The 19,634-nt window shown below is 41.5% G+C and overlaps 2 protein-coding genes across 4 annotated transcripts; one reads left to right on the forward strand and one right to left on the reverse strand.

The window, feature by feature from the left end:
• The first annotated feature begins 1,666 nt into the window (after positions 1-1,666).
• Positions 1,667-7,880, forward strand: styx (serine/threonine/tyrosine interacting protein). The gene is given in 11 exon segments (NM_001200686.1): positions 1,667-1,860; positions 2,245-2,277; positions 2,490-2,543; positions 2,804-2,901; positions 3,817-3,877; positions 3,980-4,016; positions 4,181-4,220; positions 4,721-4,771; positions 4,899-4,971; positions 5,841-5,934; positions 7,291-7,880. Coding segments are annotated over 11 exon segments (675 nt in total). The 5' UTR covers positions 1,667-1,800; the 3' UTR covers positions 7,365-7,880.
• Positions 7,881-8,981: 1,101 nt separating this feature from the next.
• On the reverse strand, positions 8,982-13,195 carry gnpnat1 (glucosamine-phosphate N-acetyltransferase 1). 3 transcript variants are annotated; one of them, XM_017475299.3, is made up of 7 exons: positions 13,047-13,195; positions 12,063-12,176; positions 11,216-11,379; positions 11,058-11,120; positions 10,752-10,879; positions 9,651-9,712; positions 8,982-9,489 (listed from the first exon to the last, which is right to left on the reverse strand). In XM_017475299.3, exons 2-7 carry the CDS (start codon positions 12,065-12,067, stop codon positions 9,342-9,344), a joined length of 570 nt encoding a protein of 189 aa, XP_017330788.1. In that variant the 5' UTR covers positions 12,068-12,176; positions 13,047-13,195; the 3' UTR covers positions 8,982-9,341.
• Between the last annotated feature and the right edge of the window lie 6,439 nt (positions 13,196-19,634).

Genomic DNA, 19,634 nt, shown 5'->3' on the forward strand with positions numbered 1-19,634 from the left:
GTTTGACGAGAGCACTTCCTATTCCAGCACAGGACACCAAACAAGCCCTCAACCGAAAGGTCGCATGCCGTTTCTAAACACGTAACCTAAAATGCAAACGAGCAAAAACATTCTCGCTGGTTTTATCAGCAGCAAAAAGAAGAAATGAGCTCTGATGAAGAGCGCTTATTTGCATAACGCGTGTAAGCATAATGCGTTAGCATTGTATTCACTATGCACCGTCAACACATGCACCACTCATGTTGGAAATGTCAGACTACTCAGAAATAACAGCACGCCTGTCACCTGTTTGGTTAACCATGCTCCTCTTCACTGCTACGAAATCTAGGGGCCTTGTTCAATGAAATTACAGAACAGGGGGCTTGAAATTTTGCACGTCACTCTTATATTACAGAAAATGATGATTAATGACCATCATTTCATCAATCCACGGTCCATTGTGTAACATGACATTATCAGCACAGGTGTTCGCCAACCTGTGCTTGCAATGTTTATGTCTCGTCATGCTTTAGAATTTGCATTTTATACAATCACTATGCATAAATATGCATGGGTTTCAATAAAGCATTGTAGATATATGTATATCTTGTTGTTTGGTCTGTAATTAGCTAGAAGGTAATATTCACTTTTGACTACTTTAAAGATACTATATCCAGGGGTGCCGAGTAATAAATGCACTATCAGGACTGAGTCACCTCTGTGTTTCAAAGATCAACAGATATTTTTTGTTTGATTATTGGCATCCACATGCAATTATGTGGGTGATTAAGATTAAGAGGGGAGACGGCCTGCTCCCTGTTCGCTGGACGACACCAGAAAGTCTGACAGACGGAGTTTGTAATAAGTATTCTGATGTATGGTGAGCGCTGATGGAATTTTTCTACCTTGTCGTCAGTGGAAATACTTTTTTTCACTTTTTTTCACCGAACCCTAAAACAACAGCCATGTTGTGTGTATCGGGTGTATTTCCAGGACATTTGGAGTGCCTCTGTGGGAAACTGTGACATTAGGAAAGCAGCCATATCCTGCTTTTTCCAACCAGGAAGTTCTCCATCATGTTAATGCAGGAGGACGACTGACGCCACCTGCTGGATGTTCACAAAGCCTGTACGAGTCATACTTTCGCTATAATGTATTAGAAATTCACATATTGTACCTGGAATAGTGAAGGCTAGAGAAGGGGGAAGAGCTTTCTCGTACAAAGCCCCACAATTATGGAACAGCCTTCCAGTTAGTGTTCGGGACTGAAAACATATTTGTTTACCCAAGCTTACCACGAATAGAATTTCTTTTACGCAAAGTACACAGTCTTATCCATCACGGGATGGTACTCATACCTAATAATCTCTCCCTCTTTTTACCTCCCTCTCCCTCTCTCTTTCTGGCGAGCCACACATGATTTTATGGAGATGCCAGTCAGACGCTCCCTAAACTCTCAAAGGAAGACCTGCACACGTCAGACGCTCCCTAAACTCTCAAAGGAAGACCTGCACACGTCAGACGCTCCCTAAACTCTCAAAGGAAGACCTGCACACGTCAGACGCTCCCTAAACTCTCAAAGGAGACCCGCACACGTCAGACGCTCCCTAAACGCTCAAAAGAAGACCTGCACACGTCAGACGCTCCCTAGGCCGTGCGTCACGTGATCCGTTCCTAAACGGGAGCAAACATGGCGGACACGCGTGCGGAGCTCCAAGATAAACTCCAGCGTAACTGCTAACGCCAGTTTAACGTCAGGCGTGTTTTTAATCAGCTTGTAGTCGAGGTCTGGATCTCGGACGCCCTCAGTAAAGCTGCAGTATGGACGAAGGGAATAAAATACAGTTTCCGTCCCTTCCTGTGTGCAAGGAAGACCAACTGGTATGCTAGCTACGCTTGCTAATGGTAGTTTATGAAAGGAATACAGTTTATAGATTATATATTTTTTCCCCTTGTATGGCAAGAGAATGATGTCTTAACAACAGTTTGTAATTTCCTGAATTAAAAGTGACTGAAGTGCTTCATGTGGTCGTTACAGGTTTGTTTATTCACGTTTCTTAGCCTGAGAAGCGGTTAGCCGAATCCCAAACGCCTTCTTATTGGATATTTAGGGAACCTCGTAGGCTGTGTGTACTACGTTAAGAAGTGTCCCTATACAGGGAGTACTGAGTGGATTGGGATTTAGCCAGTGCCTCAGTACAAGCATTATAACAGCAGTTGAAATTGGGAAAGATTTCCACTGTGTTTTTTTTTGTTTTGTTACAGGACTGGTCATATCCCATGCGAAGAGAGATGCAGGTGATTATAATAATTAGACAGTGTAAAAGCTTGGATCTCTTAATTTCAAGCTATTATTGGTTATGGCCTCTATCTATCTATATATATATATATATATATATATATATATATATATATATATATATATATATATATATATATATATATAATATTTGTGTGTGTGTGTGTACATTGGTGATGTCACTAAAACAACCCAATGCAATGGTTTTTAGGAAATCCTCCCTGGACTCTTCTTAGGGCCCTACTCTGCTGCCATGAAGAGCAAGGTAATAATAACAACGGTCTCGAAATGATCCATGACAGGAAATTTGGGGTTGATGCTCAAAGCTGATTGGTTAGAGGGTGTCGATGTATTTTACGATAAACATACTCTAGTTTCTTCCTGACTTAGTGTTTTGATTGTTCACTCTGAATAAAATATCCCACCAAGCCAAATAATATTATTATTATTATTATTATTATTATTATTGCAAGGTTTCAGAAATAAAACGTCATTTATTCTGTCTTTTTTTTTATTTATTTTTAGCTCTCTATACTGGAGAAGCAAGGGATAACTCACATAGTGTGTGTTCGACAAGACATCGAGGCCAACTTCATCAAACCTAACTTCCCACTCAAATTTAGGTACTTTATTCACGTTACTTTAATGTTATTGCTGTTGTATGTATACATGTGTGTGTATATAGTAGGTTAAAATGCCGTTGTACCATATAACAAAATGGCTAAAACAATTACAAACAAGTTTCAGTCCCAGTGAAGGTGTGGCCTCTGTGTCACTGTTAATGCAGGAGGTGTGGCCTCTGTGCCTGTCACTGTTAATGAAGGAGGTGTGGCCTCTGTGCCTGTCACTGTTAATGCAGGAGGTGTGGCCTCTGTGCCTGTCACTGTTAATGAAGGAGGTGTGGCCTCTGTGTCTGTCACTGTTAATGAAGGAGGTGTGGCCTCTGTGCCTGTCACTGTTAATGAAGGAGGTGTGGCCTCTGTGCCTGTCACTGTTAATGAAGGAGGTGTGGCCTCTGTGCCTGTCACTGTTAATGAAGGAGGTGTGGCCTCTGTGTCACTGTTAATGAAGGTGTGGCGGCGTCTGTCACTGTTAACGAAGGAGGTGTGGCCTCTGTGCCTGTCACTGTTAACGAAGGAGGTGTGGCCTCTGTGCCTGTCATTCCTGATTAGAAGAAGAGTGCGCTATGCTTGTCACTCTCAATGAAAGAGGCATGGCCTGTGTTCCTGTCATTCCCAGTGACGGAGGTGTGGCTATCACTCTGAAAGGAGTAGGAGTGGCTTCTTGGCCTGTCGCCCCTGATTAAACGCGGCATGTCCTTATCACTCACAATAAAACAGGGAGGCGTGGCCACTGTGCGCATCACTCTGTAGGTGGCGTCTGTCAATCTCGATGAAGGAGGCGTGGCCTCTACCTGTCATGCTTTGTAAAGGAGGCGTATCCTTTGTCTCTGTCTGATCCTCCTAGCCTACAGTGTGTGATTTATGCCAATTCCAACGATCCATTTTCAGTGACTCTTTCGTTCTTCATGTTTGCAGATACCTTGTTTTAGATATTGCGGATAACCCTGTGGAGAACATCATTAAATATTTCCAAATGGTATGTTACAGTTCACAGTGGACCAGATTAGATGTAGTGTAACTGCTTTGTGTATTATGCTGAATTTCTTCACATCCGTCTCCTTTCTGTCTCTCCTCTCAGACTAAAGAATTTATCGATGGCTGTTTAGAGACTGGAGGTAACCGATGATCGATAGTGAGACTGATTCGTATTGTGTGTATAATCTATGGGAATGTAACCAACACTGATTTAATAATATAACGTATAATCTCTCTCTGTGATGACCTCATGTTTAAATAGCTACTCTTTTTTTTTTTTTTTTTCTTTTCTTTCCCCTCACAGGAAAGGTTCTTGTTCATGGGAATGCGGGAATTTCCAGAAGGTATGATTTTTAGAGCTGTCATTATCGATTATAACGATAGTCATTTAGTTGACCGTTTCCTTTGATTAATAATCGAATATTCGCTTATTAATCATACGGTGCCTTAAAACCTACTCGTACAGACAATTAACACCCCCCCCGCCTAGATTAATGATACCTATAAATGTTATGTAAACGTACGTTCTATTTAAAAAATCGGACTTTTCAATGAGAAATAAATTCACCACGATTGCGGTTTTTAAATAATGCATGGCTTTCCTTCACAAAGAATACTACATTATCTTTAGCATTGCTGTTTCTTATAGTAAGGCAGACTTTTATTCACGGCACGTTATCGCCACCTGCTGGAGCGTTATTTGCTGAACATAATCGATTATAATAGGTGATCATACCTGGGTATTCGTGACCGCCCTAATACAAAAAATACGACTAATCATACAGTGCTTTTCATTTTGATGGACGCGTGCACGCTGCTGATCTGTTGTATTTCTTTCCTTCAGCGCTGCCTTAGTTATCGCTTACCTTATGGAAACGTTCGGCGTGAAGTACAGGTACTACTGAAAACGTTGATACGTCAAGATGTTGTTTGCAAGATGTGTGTTTGTACTCCGGTACAGCGAAAGAGCGAGGACTCTGTAGCTTTTTACGTACGGACTAACGCCCGGCGTTTCTTCACAGGGACGCTTTCAGTCACGTCCAGGAGCGGAGATTCTGCATCAACCCTAACGTCGGCTTCGTGCACCAACTACAGGTACGATTTTAAAACTCCACGGAGGTCACGTGTTCACGACGAATTCTCGTGGTAAGAAACGAACGGTCGAGTTGAATTCATCTAATTACGAGGAACGTTTTAAGAGTAGAAAGATTACACGTCCAGGCTATCTGTTTTCTATTCATAGTTGCCCGATGGACACGCGTTTATTCAAAGTAGACTGCTTCGACAACCAAAGAATGGATAAAAGGTCTTCTCGTTATGTCTTTTACGTGAAGAGAAAACACCCAAGGTGTCATAGCCAAACTTTACTAAGCAAGGATAATTACTATGGTCGAGTCATCCCCCTCTTATATTTATATAGCTCGTATTCTGTTACGTTAGCTACCGTTTCTTAAGCCTATTCATTGTGTTTTCAGGCAACACTACACGATGCTCACGCACTACACAACCAATCACTCACGGAATTCTCGCAGAGACGAGCGTCCGAGCTGTCCGTGATGTGACTCGGAGAGATGGTTAAAAATAAATAAAGAAAGAACCATAGCTGTGTCTTTACTGTCATCAGGAATTATGCCAAGTTACGTCGCATTCAGCCTCCCATACGTATAGATGCCTGGTCAACCGGATTCAGGAATGTGCTGCGCGTGACCGCGGATGAATTCGGTTTCTTCTTAGACACTCATATAAGCGGTTTCTCGCACAGGGGTTCACGCTACGCGATTTCGTTGCCGAGAAAATCGGTCAAGCCTGAACGATCGCTCGCGGACTGAGGAAATCGGGCGCACATGCAAGTAGTCACCAAGCCGCAGAATTAGACCGCGACTGGGAAATTGGAGCTAAAACCAATGTATTGTTGGCTTGGATAAAGTCCTGATGTTCTGTCGTGGTGTATCTTGTCTCTGTAGGAATATGAAGCGATCTATCTTGCCAGACTAACCATCAAGATGATGTCGCCCATTCAGTTAGGTCGATCTTTCTCCATTCAAGCAGGAACGACAGGTCAGTTTCCGTCACTTTACATACGAATGTATTCCTACCAGCAAAGTTAGATTTTTTTTTTTATGGCTGAATGTTTGAGATGCATTTCATAATTATTAGAATTGTTTGTTTGTTTGTTTTTACATATCTGGACCAACCATTATAGCATCACGTCCTCATTTGCACTTTTTACAGCTTGTATTATAACCTCGTCTGCAGTAACTACGGGCAACGTGGTTGGTTTTCATCAGGACGCAATAGTTTATCATAAACTATACACGGATCAGCTTTAACGTTAAAATCACTGACGGGTGACATGAATGACGTTAATTATCTCGTTATAACGGCAGGATATGTCTATTAGGCAGCAAGTGAACAGTCGGTTCTGGAAGTTGACGTGTTGGAAGCAGGATAAATGGGCAAGCGTAAAGATCTGAGCGACTTTGACAAGGGCCAAGCTGTGCTGTCTGGACGACCGGATCTTGTGGGTTGTTCCTGGATCGCGGTGGTTAGTACCTAAGAAAAGTGGAGCAAGGAAGGACAACCGGTGACGGACAGGGTCATGCGCACCCAAGGCTCACTGATGTACGTGGGCTTGCTGAATATGGTCAGACCTGTCAGAAAGCTCATACTGACACCTGTGCACTGCTGGAAGCACCTACAGAGGGCGTGTGAGCATCAGAACTGGATCGTGGAGTAATGGAAGAAGGTGGCCTGGTCTGATGAATCAGCGTTTGGGTGCGTGGGGAAGAGATGGCGCCGGGATGCACTCTGGGAAGAAGGCGAGCCGGCGAAGGCAGTGTGATGCTCTGGGCAATGTTCTGCTGGGAATCCTTGTGCCCTGGCGTTCATGTGGATGTAACCGAGACGTGTTCAACCTACCTAAACGTTATTGCAGACAGAGTACACGCCTTCATGGTAACGGTATCCCCTAATATCAGTGACCTCTTTCAGCAGGATAATTCGCCCCGACACACTGCAAGAAATCGTTCAGGAACGCTCTGAGGAACAAGACGAAGAGTTCAGCGTGTTGACTCGGCCTCCAAATTCCCCAGATCTCAGTCCGATCGAGCGTCCGTGAGATGTTCTGGACAAACAAGTCTGATCCATGGAGGCCCCACCTCACAACGTACAGCTGCTAACGTCTCGGCGCCGGACGCCACAGCACACCTTCAGAGGTCTTGTGGAGTCCAGGCCTCGACGGCTCAGAGCTGCTCTGGTGGCACAAGGGGGACTTAACGTTATGGCTGATCGGTGCATGTCTAATTCCAAGAGTTCAAGACGCTAAATATTTTAGCCTCCTATCGAAAATGGAAATGTTCTAAACACGACGTGTGCCTTAAAATCCCGTTAACGATATTCCGTTTGTTTTCACAGGGAGCCGAAAACGAACACTAGAAGAAGATGACGATTTTGGGAATATGCAAGTCCAGGCAGCGCAGAACGGATAAATCCGTACTTCAGTGCTTGGCTGCATTGGATTATTTTTGTTTGTTTTACATTTTTATGGGATTTAAAATTGTAAATATTGTGCAATTTTTTTTTTTGTAAAGAAAAAAGGGGGGATGAGGAGGGAGAGGCCGCTCCTCAAGCCGGGGAACAATTGAACAATATTTGTTTGGGGGTTTTTTTTGGTTGTTGTTTTGGGGTTTTTTGTTGTTTTTTTTTGAGCCGTATGCACTGATGGTTTTTTGCAGTTTTATAATATTTAACACTTTTTTGCATTTGCAGTTGGGACAGTATTGCAATAATGCTCTTTTTGATACTTGAACTACTCTTCTTTTTTTTCTTTTTTTTTCGCTAGACGATCGCATTTGCTTAAGGGAACGTGAAAAGGAATAACCAGAACCGTGCCCCCGTGGGGGAGGGAAAGACTTCGGAATGGAAAAAAATCAAAATAAATCAAAATAAAAAAATGCTTGCGAGAGAATTAACAACCTACTCAATAAAAAGATGGCTGAATCATTTATAGCTGGCGTCTTCATGGCGGATGTTTACACCTCGTCGCGAGTTTGGGAATGAGGTATGGTCTGATGTACTTCCTTGTTCCCGCAGCTCTGCCTGTACTTCCTGCTGCAGGTTTATATTAATACGCAAGTGATCCACATGTTTGCACATGACTTCCTGTAATATTGACCCAGTCTGTGGTATGAGGAAAGGATGCACATCAACCAACGCTTTTTAAATTTGAATCTAAAACTGATTTGACCCATTTTCCCTTTCGTTTATTATAACAAAATAAGAAAACGCTACATTATACAGTACAGTATATAAACAACACCAGACCAAAATCTTAAGACTCTTTATGTGTGTGTGTGTGTGTGTGTGTGTATATATATATATATATATATATATATATATATATATATATATATATATATATATATATATATATATATATATATATATATATATCTATCAGTTTATTTTCCCCCTTTCTCTGGTATATATTCTGCTCATAAATAACCTATTATTCAAATTCCTATCCGGACTGGACATGTTCCGATACTCGGCATGTTGCTGATCTTCAGCGTGCGCAGTAGTAGTGTTATCACAGACATGAAAAATAGCACTTTTTACAACCTGTTTAGAGATGGAGGCGGAGGGAGAGACCCACTAAAATGAATTTCAATCAGCCTCCAGATCTAGACGTGAGCTCTCTTTAAGGGAGTCTCTAAAAATTTCTAACCCAGCCTTAACGTGTGTGTGTGTGTCTCTCTGTCGCATTTATAAGAGAAACCTTTTGAGACGAGAGAAGGCGTTCGGGGTCGTCTTAGTCGTGCACTGCCGCTACAAGGCGAACGTAGCTAACAGGAAATGGAAGTTTACAGGAACATCATTCGTACATTAAGTGAAATTAGTGTGCGATGTGGCATCTCTAAGCTTCTGTGTGTTTAGCGACGTTTGCTTCGTGGCTCCAGTGCAAAAATTTAACTTTTTTTTTTGTTTTTGTTTTTGTTTTTTCAGTGTTAAAAAAAAAAGATGCAGAATGATACATGATTGATCGTAAATAAGCGAAACGTGCTCGCGTCGACACAGCGATTCGCAAAACTGCTCTTCGTTCCTCATCGGAGAATATTTTGGTCGTTTATTATACGTAAAATATAAATTACCATATAGAATAGAAAAGTAGACTTCTGTTTTTAGAAAATATTCAAGTACCTTCTTCATAAAGATAGCTTCCAGCATAAATGACTAACAAATGAAGAGACCTTCTGAGGGTATAAGTGCCTGGTATTCTACTTTCACAATCCTTCATCATGCTATAGATTTGGCGTTTTTGTTTGTTTTTTTGTTTGTTTTGTTTTTTTAATAAGTCTCTGCTCGTTGTTGAGAGGAAACTGGCGCAGAAGTAAGGTAAACCGAGCGTCCGGTCACCGTGAGCTCGGACGTCGGGAGCCGTACGCGCCGTAACGTCCCTGGAGGACTCAGTCGAAGAAGCGACACTGCATGTAGGTCTCCTCTGAAGGCGTGTAACCCAGCTTCTTGTAGAACTCCACGTTCTTCTGCGCGCACTCCAGCGTGATCTTGTAGCACTGCAGTTTTTTGCTGAGCAGAGTCAACGTCGCGACGAGTCTGCGTGCAAAAAAAAAAAAAAAACCCCGTGGATTAGATGCTTTTTAAACTGCCGTCCTGTCAGTCATATTAAAGACATTAACAGTCTGTTTTTGTAGCAGTGCAGAGCGTGGGGTGGTAATAAAAGCACAAAGGGGAGAAGAGTTTAGACGTGAACTCACAGTTTTCCCAACTGTTTTCCTCGGCAGACGTCGCTGACCACCACCTCCTCGACACGCCCTCGCTAACGAGAAAACAGCGGGTCATAAAAATGCACTTCCTGGCTGTTAAGTTAGTGAAGTTCAAAGGTCAGGGAAAATGAAAAGAGAAGGCAAACAATGCTTTTAAGTCAGAACGTTCCAATTGTACTAGGACTTACTGCATCCATCTGGCCAAAGATCCATTCATTCATTCATCCACCCATCCTTCCAACTGTCTATCCATTCATCTGTCTATCCTTCCAACTATCCATTCATCCACCCATCCTTCCAACTGTCTATCCTTCCAACTGTCTATCCTTCCAACTGTCTATCCATTCATCCACCCATCCTTCCAACTGTCTATCCATTCATCCACCCATCCTTCCAACTGTCTATCCATTCATCTGTCTATCCTTCCAACTGTCTATCCATTCATCTGTCTATCCTTCCAACTGCCTATCCATTCATCCACCCATCCTTCCAACTGTCTATCCATTCATCCACCCATCCTTCCAACTGTCTATCCATTCATCCACCCATCCTTCCAACTGCCTATCCATTCATCCACCCATCCTTCCAACTGTCTATCCATTCATCCACCCATCCTTCCAACTGTCTATCCATTCATCTGTCTATCCTTCCAACTGTCTGTCCATCCATCAAAAGATCCATCCTTCCAACTGTCTGTCCATCGATCTGTCTATTCATTCATCCTTCCAACTGTCCATCCATCCATACATCAAAATATCCATCTTTCCATCTGTCTATCCATTCGTCCATCCATCTCTCTCGCCCTTCCTCCCATCCCTCCATCCATCCATCAATAGATCCATCCTTCCAACTGTCTATCCATACAACCACCGATCCATCCAAAGATTCATTTATCCACCCATCTTTCCAACTGTCTGTCTGTCCATCCATCCATCCATCCCTCTCTCTCTCCCTCCCAAATTAAATCAATATATATGGGTTGCTTGTAGACAATCATTGTGTCGGTGCCGTTTTCACGCCCCCCCCACCCCCCGACACACACACACACACACACACGTACGTATGTTAGAAATGGTAGAAAGCGTGCTGTACCTTTGCGCACGCATGGATGAACTTGTGTTCCACGATGAGCGTCGCCGTGGCAACAATTTGTCCCACGTTCGTGTCCTCGACCACGATGACGTAATAGTCGCCCGTTTTCTTCATGTGTTCAAAATTTGCTGTGCGGGTAGAGCATTCCAACTGTGTATTACCCACAATGCACTGCAACAGTACATTATCTTTCTAACACCTGCCACTAAGTCAGTTTACAAATATAACGTTCAAATGAATGTGTAGTGAAAACGGGTCAACCGAGGAAATGGTGTCTATCGCTGGATATTAAACGAGCATCGGTACCTCTGAACTGCTCTTTTGTGACGTCTCCTGCCACTGTGAGCTGCGACAGCACCTTATACAGTCCTGCGACGTGACACAGACAGGAAACCCCTTGCATTAGACAGATGTACGTCTATGGAAAGTGGACGGAGTGAAAGCGGAGTAAGTGCAGTGCGTACCTCTGTCTAAGTCGGCAGGGCGGAGAGGACGGAGGACGAGGCCGTCTCCGGGCTCCAGGGGCGAGATGGGGGGCGAGAAAGACACCTTGCTGCTACTCCAGTCCAGCTCCTGGAGCAGGCAGGGGTCAAACAGCGGCGTCTCGTCCAGCAACATAACACAGGCTCTGAATTTAGAAATGAGAACGACATCAGGGGGTGGAGCTCAAACCATGAGGTATCACAACTACACACTACAGTACCCGGACTGAACAAGATATGAATTTAAAAAAAAAAAAAGCAAGTAAAAGCTTTTTTCTATGCTTCTGTGGTGTTTTGGTTGTCCATAAACCTAATGACTACGTTTCTAACAAGGGTCAGAAAGACTAAGACTTTAAGAAAGACTGATGTAACGGGACTCCAACATGTGGACCTTATCTAGAAGTCCCTGAGGACTAGGCAGGGAAACACTGACTTTGGTCATTCCTTATACACCCACAAATATAACATGAGTCACGCAGTGTGTTCTGGCGCACAGAGGCGGGTCTGTTCAGCGTACTATGATCCTCAAATACTTCCTGATCAAACAACTCTTCACGCTGCATGAGAATCCAACTCTGTACAGATGTCAGATATATAATCTTTATACGCAAACGAATGGAAATCGTGAGCGTTCGCTTTAATAAATGTTTGACTGAAATTTATGCCTCATGCATTTCAGGTTCATGAACCAGTTTGCTGGGTGTGTAAACGAATGTAGACAGACGTGAACGGTCAGATTTCAGAAGCGCCCGTTTATTTCGGTATAACTAGGCGTGTGTTCTTAGTGCCCTGCGATGGTGTGTGTGTGTGTGTGTGTGTGTGTTCCTACGTCATGTCCAGGTGTTTCCAGGTTAGGATCCGGATCCACCGTCACCCTGATCAGGATAAAGCTCTCGTGTGTGGAAGGTGAATGGATGAATGCCAATACGTCATGCAGATAAAACTATGGCAAAGTGTGTAAAAGCCGACAGTGTGGAGATTAGAAGTGAACGTAACTATCTGATGAGTTGGGAACTAAATTTAAGCATTTTCTAACACTGAAGAAATCCTACATTTTTACTTACTGCGGGAAAAGTCCCCGTGAAGTTGATTTCATAGGGACTTTAAGGGTTCTATGTACAGGCCTACAAGTGAGAAGATCCTTTCTGGAAAAGGTCTCGAGAGCTCTTCAAAAAGCTCGAACTGTTAACCATCCTATCCGTCTGTCTAACTATATACTGACGGAAAAAAAAGAAAGAAAAAAGAGCTTCTCTCTGACAACCTAAAAGGATCTTTGACTGGTATCTACAGGGGAACCCTTAAAGGTTCTCTGTAAACGCCTAAAACAGAGAATTTCATTGTTAGAAAAGCTGGAATGTTAACCACAATAATAGACAGTATATCTATCTGTCTGTCTGTCCTCAGAGAAAAAGATGCTTTATCATGCTTTTTTTTTTTAAAGGTTCTTTGTAGAATTTCTTTAAAAAGCTAGAACTGTTAACCATCCTAGTAGTCACTCTATCTATCTATCTATCTATCTATCTATCTTCATAATAAAGGTTCTATGTAAAAGCCTACAGCAGAGGATTTCTCAGTGATACAGCTTCAACAATCTAGAACTGTTAACCAAACTAAGAGGCAGTCTGTCTGTCTGTCTATCTATGAGAACCATATCTATATCATATAACCAAATGATGGGAAATGTAGTTGATCAAGGTGAAATAAAATACCAAATACTTCAGCTTTCTGTCATGTATAACAACACGAATGAAGTATCGAACATGTTACCCGTCCCCTGTGTTAATGTAATAATGTCATTCGGGCGGTTACTTACTCGAGCATCCGTCGGTCAGAAGCGAGGCTTGGTGTAAAAACCCAAAATGTTGTGAAAGTGAAGTGTATTCAGATGCAGTGAGTGGAACTCCGGCGCGCCGCACTTCCGCTTACGTCACTCTGGGCGATGGGCGATGACGTGGCACACAGGCGCCAGGGGGTGGGGGCGGGGCCGGGACGTCAACAGGCTTTTATAAACCTGGGTATAAAGCAGCTGTATTTACATGCGGTTACACGTCATCCGGGTGTAAGATTAGGACGCTCACTTATTCAGCTTCATGGAAATGTTGAGTAGGTATTTATGAGAGCCGCAGCACTAAACCTGCAGAATGTCTTGCCAGTTTCCTTCTCATGTCGGCTAGGAGTCGGTTTATTATTATTGTTTGCGTTGATGCTGATATGGGTGGAGTTGCCTCTTCCTCAATCCATCTCCTCCATTTTGTTCCACACATGGCTTTGATTGGCCCCATGTATCAGATTGCACAAGAATTCATCCCTGTTGTTGTGAAACCCCTTAAACATTTTGACTTCCAGATAATATAAAGGGGGGGGACTTGTGCAATCACAACTTTTAACATTTAATTATCCCTTCCTGACTCAGTATAGTGTAGCTAATGAGCTATGTTGTGTAGATTCGTGAGATATAATCGTCGCAATTAAGTCCATCAAGGGGGCGAATACTTATGCAATCACAACTTTCAATATTTAATTATCCCTGCCTGACTCAGTATAGCGTAGCTAATGAGCTATTTTGTGTAGATTCGTGTGATATAATCGCAATTAAGTCCATCAAGGGGGTGAATACTTATGCAAGGCACTGTGCTGTATAGCCGTCTTCTTTCCGAGTTCTTCCTCAGTGTCTGAGACGACACATCAGAGCACAATAAAGATATCAAGGCTTTGTATTGCACGCATTGGATTGCATTTCCTAAATACCTGGAGATACCTTATATATGCGACATAGGATCATTTACAAATTTGATCACGAATTGCATTTGAAGTGGCATTTAAAATGTTGACGATACCGGCAGATCTTCTGGATAGAAGACCCTCTCTTTTTATGTGCTGCAGATGAAAGTAACAGGGTCGGTTCATATCCATGGACTTTTTAATATAGATCTTCCAATTTCCTGGGAGTACAGAACTTCCGAAGATTTGCCTTCCAAGGGCAATTTGCCTTTGCCTTTGAAAGGCAAAAAGGCACTGGCCTGTGAATACAGCCACAGGTTCTCCCAGTTAACTCCTAATTATTATGACAACTGGCCAATCAGAAGTTTCTATAAGTCATTACAATCAATTCATGGGATAGATAGTCAAGTTTGTGTATGTAAACGTTTGACCCATTGGAAATTCTGATATGGTGAATTAAAGCTGAAATAAATTTGTCTCTATTTGATTGTTTTAAAATGACCTCTGATGCAAAAAAAAAAAAAAGTACATTAGATGCCGTAATTGTCTTGCTAAAGGAAATGTATGGTGCCATGGAGTCTGATAATCTTTAGCGTAGGTGTACTGTATGCAAACTTTTGGACTTTTGGTATGAAAAAGTGTCATTCAAGAATAATATTCGAGACCGTCTGAGGACACATTTGCCTAAATGCAAGTTTTTAAAATGCCATCAAGATACTATGCAGATGCAAGACACACGAAATGACCAGGTGTAATCTGGGTCTTAGGTTAGGATCACAACCCAAGTCTAACAAATTGAGAACGGTGAAAGTGTCGAAAGGAACAGGAACGTTCTCAGCTTCGCTTTCAGCTTTAAAAGAGGACATGGAAGAACGGTTCCGGAGAAGTTAAAAGCTCAGGACATAAAAACTAGCAATAGGACACATGGAAATAACAGTTATTCCATAATTCATCTTCAGTTACCGGTGCTGCAGGCCAACAGACAGCAGGTATCGAATGAACCGGGAAATGCCTCAGCTCACAGCGAGGGGAAAAAAACCTGCCTGGCAGAAAGCTGATATAGTAGTTCACATGACTCCGGTACGGATCGTTGCGTTGAGTGGAAGATATAACTCGAGGAGACGCAGCGGGTCTGCTCCTAATGGCCAGACTCTGAAACTGTATCTGTATGTCTAGTCCGTACCACATCCGCAGTTTTCTGTTGCCTTCATAGGAACAATGGTAAAGTCTTAAAAAAGGAACATGGGCTTTTATATAAGTTTTTGAACACTGTATGTTCATGTTTGGCTATATTTACTGTATAATTCTTTTAAATTGAACTAAGAAATAACTATACGTGAACCATGGAATGATTATGATTAATTATTTAGTAAACTAGAGTTATAAAAATATCAGAAATTACTTTATTAGAACAGTGGGGGTTTGCTAAAACTTATCATTTTTATTATTAAAAATAACATTTTATTATTTCTTTCTGTCTTCGTGACATTTAATGTTGTGGAACATCGGAGAAGCACTTAGTTCCTGTTATCACTTACGTTATAAGAACTAGGCCTATACAGTAAACAGCCGTTCTCTGATCAGCATCTCTTTTATTCCCCTCTCTTTTAAAGTTAACCCGAAACAAACCGGTAAACTCCTCTGTCTTAAAGACTTTCCCCTTTCCGAGAGGAAAACATCATAGTTACAGCTTACAGCAAAAGATGGACGGATGAAATGGATTTAATCCAAACCTCAGTGACTCGAATACAAGTGAGACTAAAAAGAACATCGACCTAGACTCTAATGCGTTTGCTTTGTGGAAAGTTCTCTACGGCTGTAACGAGTAGATGAAATTTTACCGTACACATTTAAATAACGTTCGTAAATATATAATAAATAAATAAATCTGTACTGAACAGGTTCTTTATAGTTAAAGGGGTCCCTGGCTGCAAAAGGTTTGAGAACCCCTGCGCTAGAGGCACTACATCATCATCTGCATCACTTCCAGCTTCCTGGGGCCTGAGGGAGCACTGAAGGGGGAAAACATGATTGTGGTTGTCCAATTTGGCCTCTAAATTTCATCCGTGTTCAGTGTTCAGCAACACCCTGAAATGTTTAACGTCGACAGTAAATCACCCTAAACCACATCAGCATGTCCGTGTGACATCACTGAAGTACTGTGTGGTGTGGTTTGCATGCTTGTATTTTCAGATAAATGGATAAGATCGTCTTCCGTCGCTTGTTTCAGTGCAAAACTAACACGAACACCATAATCCAAATTAATTTTTTTTTTTTTTTTGTACCATGGAGTCTCAGTATTAAAAATCCGCATTGCATCGTCTAGAACATGTTAGAAACCTTAAATTTGCAGTAAAACCAAACAGACTTCATTTTGCGCGAACCAATATTTACGACTATCCGTCTTAGCCGAAGGTGTAGATCACATAACCAACTTCTACGACTCCCACTGGTTAAAAGTCACTCTGTAGATCATTTTTCAACACTTTAGTTGTTTATTAGTTAAATGTGCTTTACCCTGCGTGTAAAAAAATTGCAGTATCTTATCATTGGGTTAATCAGATGGGGGGGGGGGGGGGGGGGGATACTTAATGCATTGTACTTTATTACTATATTAAAATACTAATCAAATCTTAGAAGTATGCTGAGTTACATTAACTTTAAATTTGGACAAACAGCTAGTTATATAAACCAGCTAGATAAATTAGCTAGCTAGTAATGTTTTGCCAATTAGTTTGTTGAAATATCTAGCCAGTTTTTGTAAATTGATCTGTTAAATTATTAGAAAGGTTATTACAGTAATAATTACAGTTGCGAATAATTACAATTATTACAAAAATTAAGTTCTGTAAAAAAATGAGTTTGTTAAAATAGCTAGCTAGATAAGTTTTGCTTTCATTCTTTTTTTTTCTCGCTAATATACAATGTGTAATTAAAGAATGTCCGATGTGCGATTAGTAGATTAATCATTTTGTTTGACGATTTTATTGGTTAAATATGCTTTATCTTTATATATAGGAATGGCAATATCAATATCGTTGGGTTAATCAGGGATGGGAAGAACTTAAGAACTATACTTAAGATAAATTCACAATCAAATCTAAAGAAGTATGTTTTTAGCTAGTTAAGTTTTGTAAATTAGTCTGTAAAATTAGCTATCTAGTTAGCTTTTGTAAATAAGTTTGTTAAATTAGCTAGTTTTATAAATTTTTTTTCGTTGTTGCCAATATGCTATGTGTAATTAAACATTAGCTAACAGTCAACATAAATTCTAGGATCATCTGATTTGTGGTTAGCTCTGCAGACTTCCCAGTAACTAATTCTAAGCTTTAAAGATGCGCCCACAATGTGATTACACTGACTCATAGCACCGCCTTAATCACCTACAGCACTTCTGGCAGCTCTGCATCCACAGATCCGGATCAATGAGGACACGTGGTGGGATCTACAGAGCCAGAGACCTCCTGCTAATTTGATTATCCTCTCTCCATCACTGAAAGAGCCACCATTCTTGAGTAGAACTGAATGAATGATGATCATGTGAGATTATCTTCCAGACAGAATGAGTCAGCTGTTTATATATAATCTACAGTACGTGACAGACGAGAATAGTCTATAAGTTGGTTTCCTACATGAGCCTTAAACCTCATTAAATGCCATAAACGTGTCGTGGAGGTGTTAAAGCTTCAGCATATAAAGAGGGTGAGGCCTTGTACAGTTGTCATGTTCCCGTTTGACTACACAGTGGAATAAAATATTCATGATGCCAGTGGAGGCTCTGCTGTTCATTAGATCGATGGCGGTGTAATTGCTGGCATATGTGAAACCTCCTTGGCCCAATTTCCTCCACCGAGGAAGATAAACTGTGCCATGTTAATGGACATACAGAGTTACGGTGACTTCCTGGGCGTAGCTGGTTCACGTGCAGATCAGAGATGCGCTTTACAACGACAAGAAAAGGTTTGTTCTCCCTGTAGTCTGATATGCAACACTCAAGAAATGATCTTTTTCCAATATAGATACATGCCTAGGCTTGCATTTTATTCTAAATGGTGAATTTATGAACACCTCAGAAGGTGATCAAATACAAAATAAATAACGTTCATTATTTCTTTGTTATTGTATTAAAAACGAAATTAAAATTAATATATAGTTGTTGTTTGTTTTTTTAAAGCAAAAAAGATCTATCACACTGAAACTGAAACCTCCCATCGATGTCCTACTCTGCCCTTCCCGGAAGTCGAATAATATGTCAGCATGGAAATGAATAAGTAATAAAGTATAGATCGGTGGATCCGGGATCTTATTATGTGAGACAATTGAAATTGAATAAATATCATCATCTGAGATAGTTAATCGATTTTAGAGTACGTTAGATTTTGGAGCAGTTCAAACGTGACTTTTTTATACTGACCCGGTCCATCCATTTATTCTGCCATCCATCCTTCTAACCATTGGTGCAACTGTCCATCCATTCATCTATCCATCCTTCCAACAGTCTGTTGGAACCAACCATCCATCCATTATTCCATCCATCCATCCATTAAAAGATCCATTTTTCATCCATCCATCCATCCTTCCAAATGTATATCCAAATGTCCATCCATCCATCCATCCATCCATCCACCCATCCAAAGATCCATTCATTCATTCATCCATCCTTCCATCTGTCTATTCAAGCATCTATCCATCCACCCATCCATCCAAAGATCCATTCATACATCCATACCTCCTTCCAACTGTACATCCATCCATCAATCCAAAGGTCCATTTATTTATCCATCCATCTATCCATCCATCCATCCATCCATCCATCTATAGATCCATCCATCCATCCATCTATAGATCCATCCATCCATCCAAAGGTCCATTTATTTATCCATCCATCTATCCATCCATCCATCTATAGATCCATCTATCCATCCATCCATCCATCCAAAGGTCCATTTATTTATCCATCCATCCATCCATCCATCCACCCATCCATCCAAAGATCCATTCATACATCCATCCATCCAAAGGTCCATTTATTTATCCATCCATCTATCCATCCATCCATCCATCCACCCATCCATCCAAAGATCCATTCATACATCCATACATCCTTCCAACTGTACATCCATGCATCCATCCAAAGGTCCATTTATTTATCCATCCATCTATCCATCCATCCATCCATCCATCCAAAGGTCCATTTATTTATCCATCCAACCTTCCAACTGTCTACCCAACCATCCATCCATCCAAAGATCCATTCATTAATCCATCCATCTATCCAACCATCCATCCATCATCCCATCATCCATCAGTGCATCTATTCCTTTGCCTTAGTGAGCAACTCAGTAGGTAACAAATCTTCAAACTACCAGTCTACTGTCATGCAGACTCCATATCTAAACCCTCACACACTCTCCAATATGCACTACATGGCCAAAAGTATGTGGACACCTGCCCATCACACCCGTATGTGGTCTTCCCTAAACTGTTACCACGATGTTGGAAGCACACAATTGTACAGCATGGAGTTGTATGCTATAGCATTACAATTTCCCTTCACTGGAACTAAGGTTTAAACATGTTCCAGCATGACAATGCTGTCGTCCACAAAACGAGCTCCATGAAGACATGATTTGCCAAGGTTGGTGTGGAAGACCTCGAGTGTCTTGCACAGAGCCCTGAC

The sequence above is a fragment of the Ictalurus punctatus genome, chromosome 9 (assembly GCF_001660625.3).
Source record: "Ictalurus punctatus breed USDA103 chromosome 9, Coco_2.0, whole genome shotgun sequence".
Classification (NCBI taxonomy): domain Eukaryota; kingdom Metazoa; phylum Chordata; class Actinopteri; order Siluriformes; family Ictaluridae; genus Ictalurus; species Ictalurus punctatus.

Excerpts from the sequence above, each read along its gene's own strand:
- gnpnat1 (XM_017475298.2), bottom strand. Across the intron at positions 11,121-11,215 it reads CCCTGCCGACTTAGACAGAG|GACTGTATAAGGTGCTGTCG; the intron begins GTACGCACTGCA and ends GTCACGTCGCAG. Across the intron at positions 10,880-11,057 it reads CACAAAAGAGCAGTTCAGAG|CAAATTTTGAACACATGAAG; the intron begins GTACCGATGCTC and ends CTACCCGCACAG.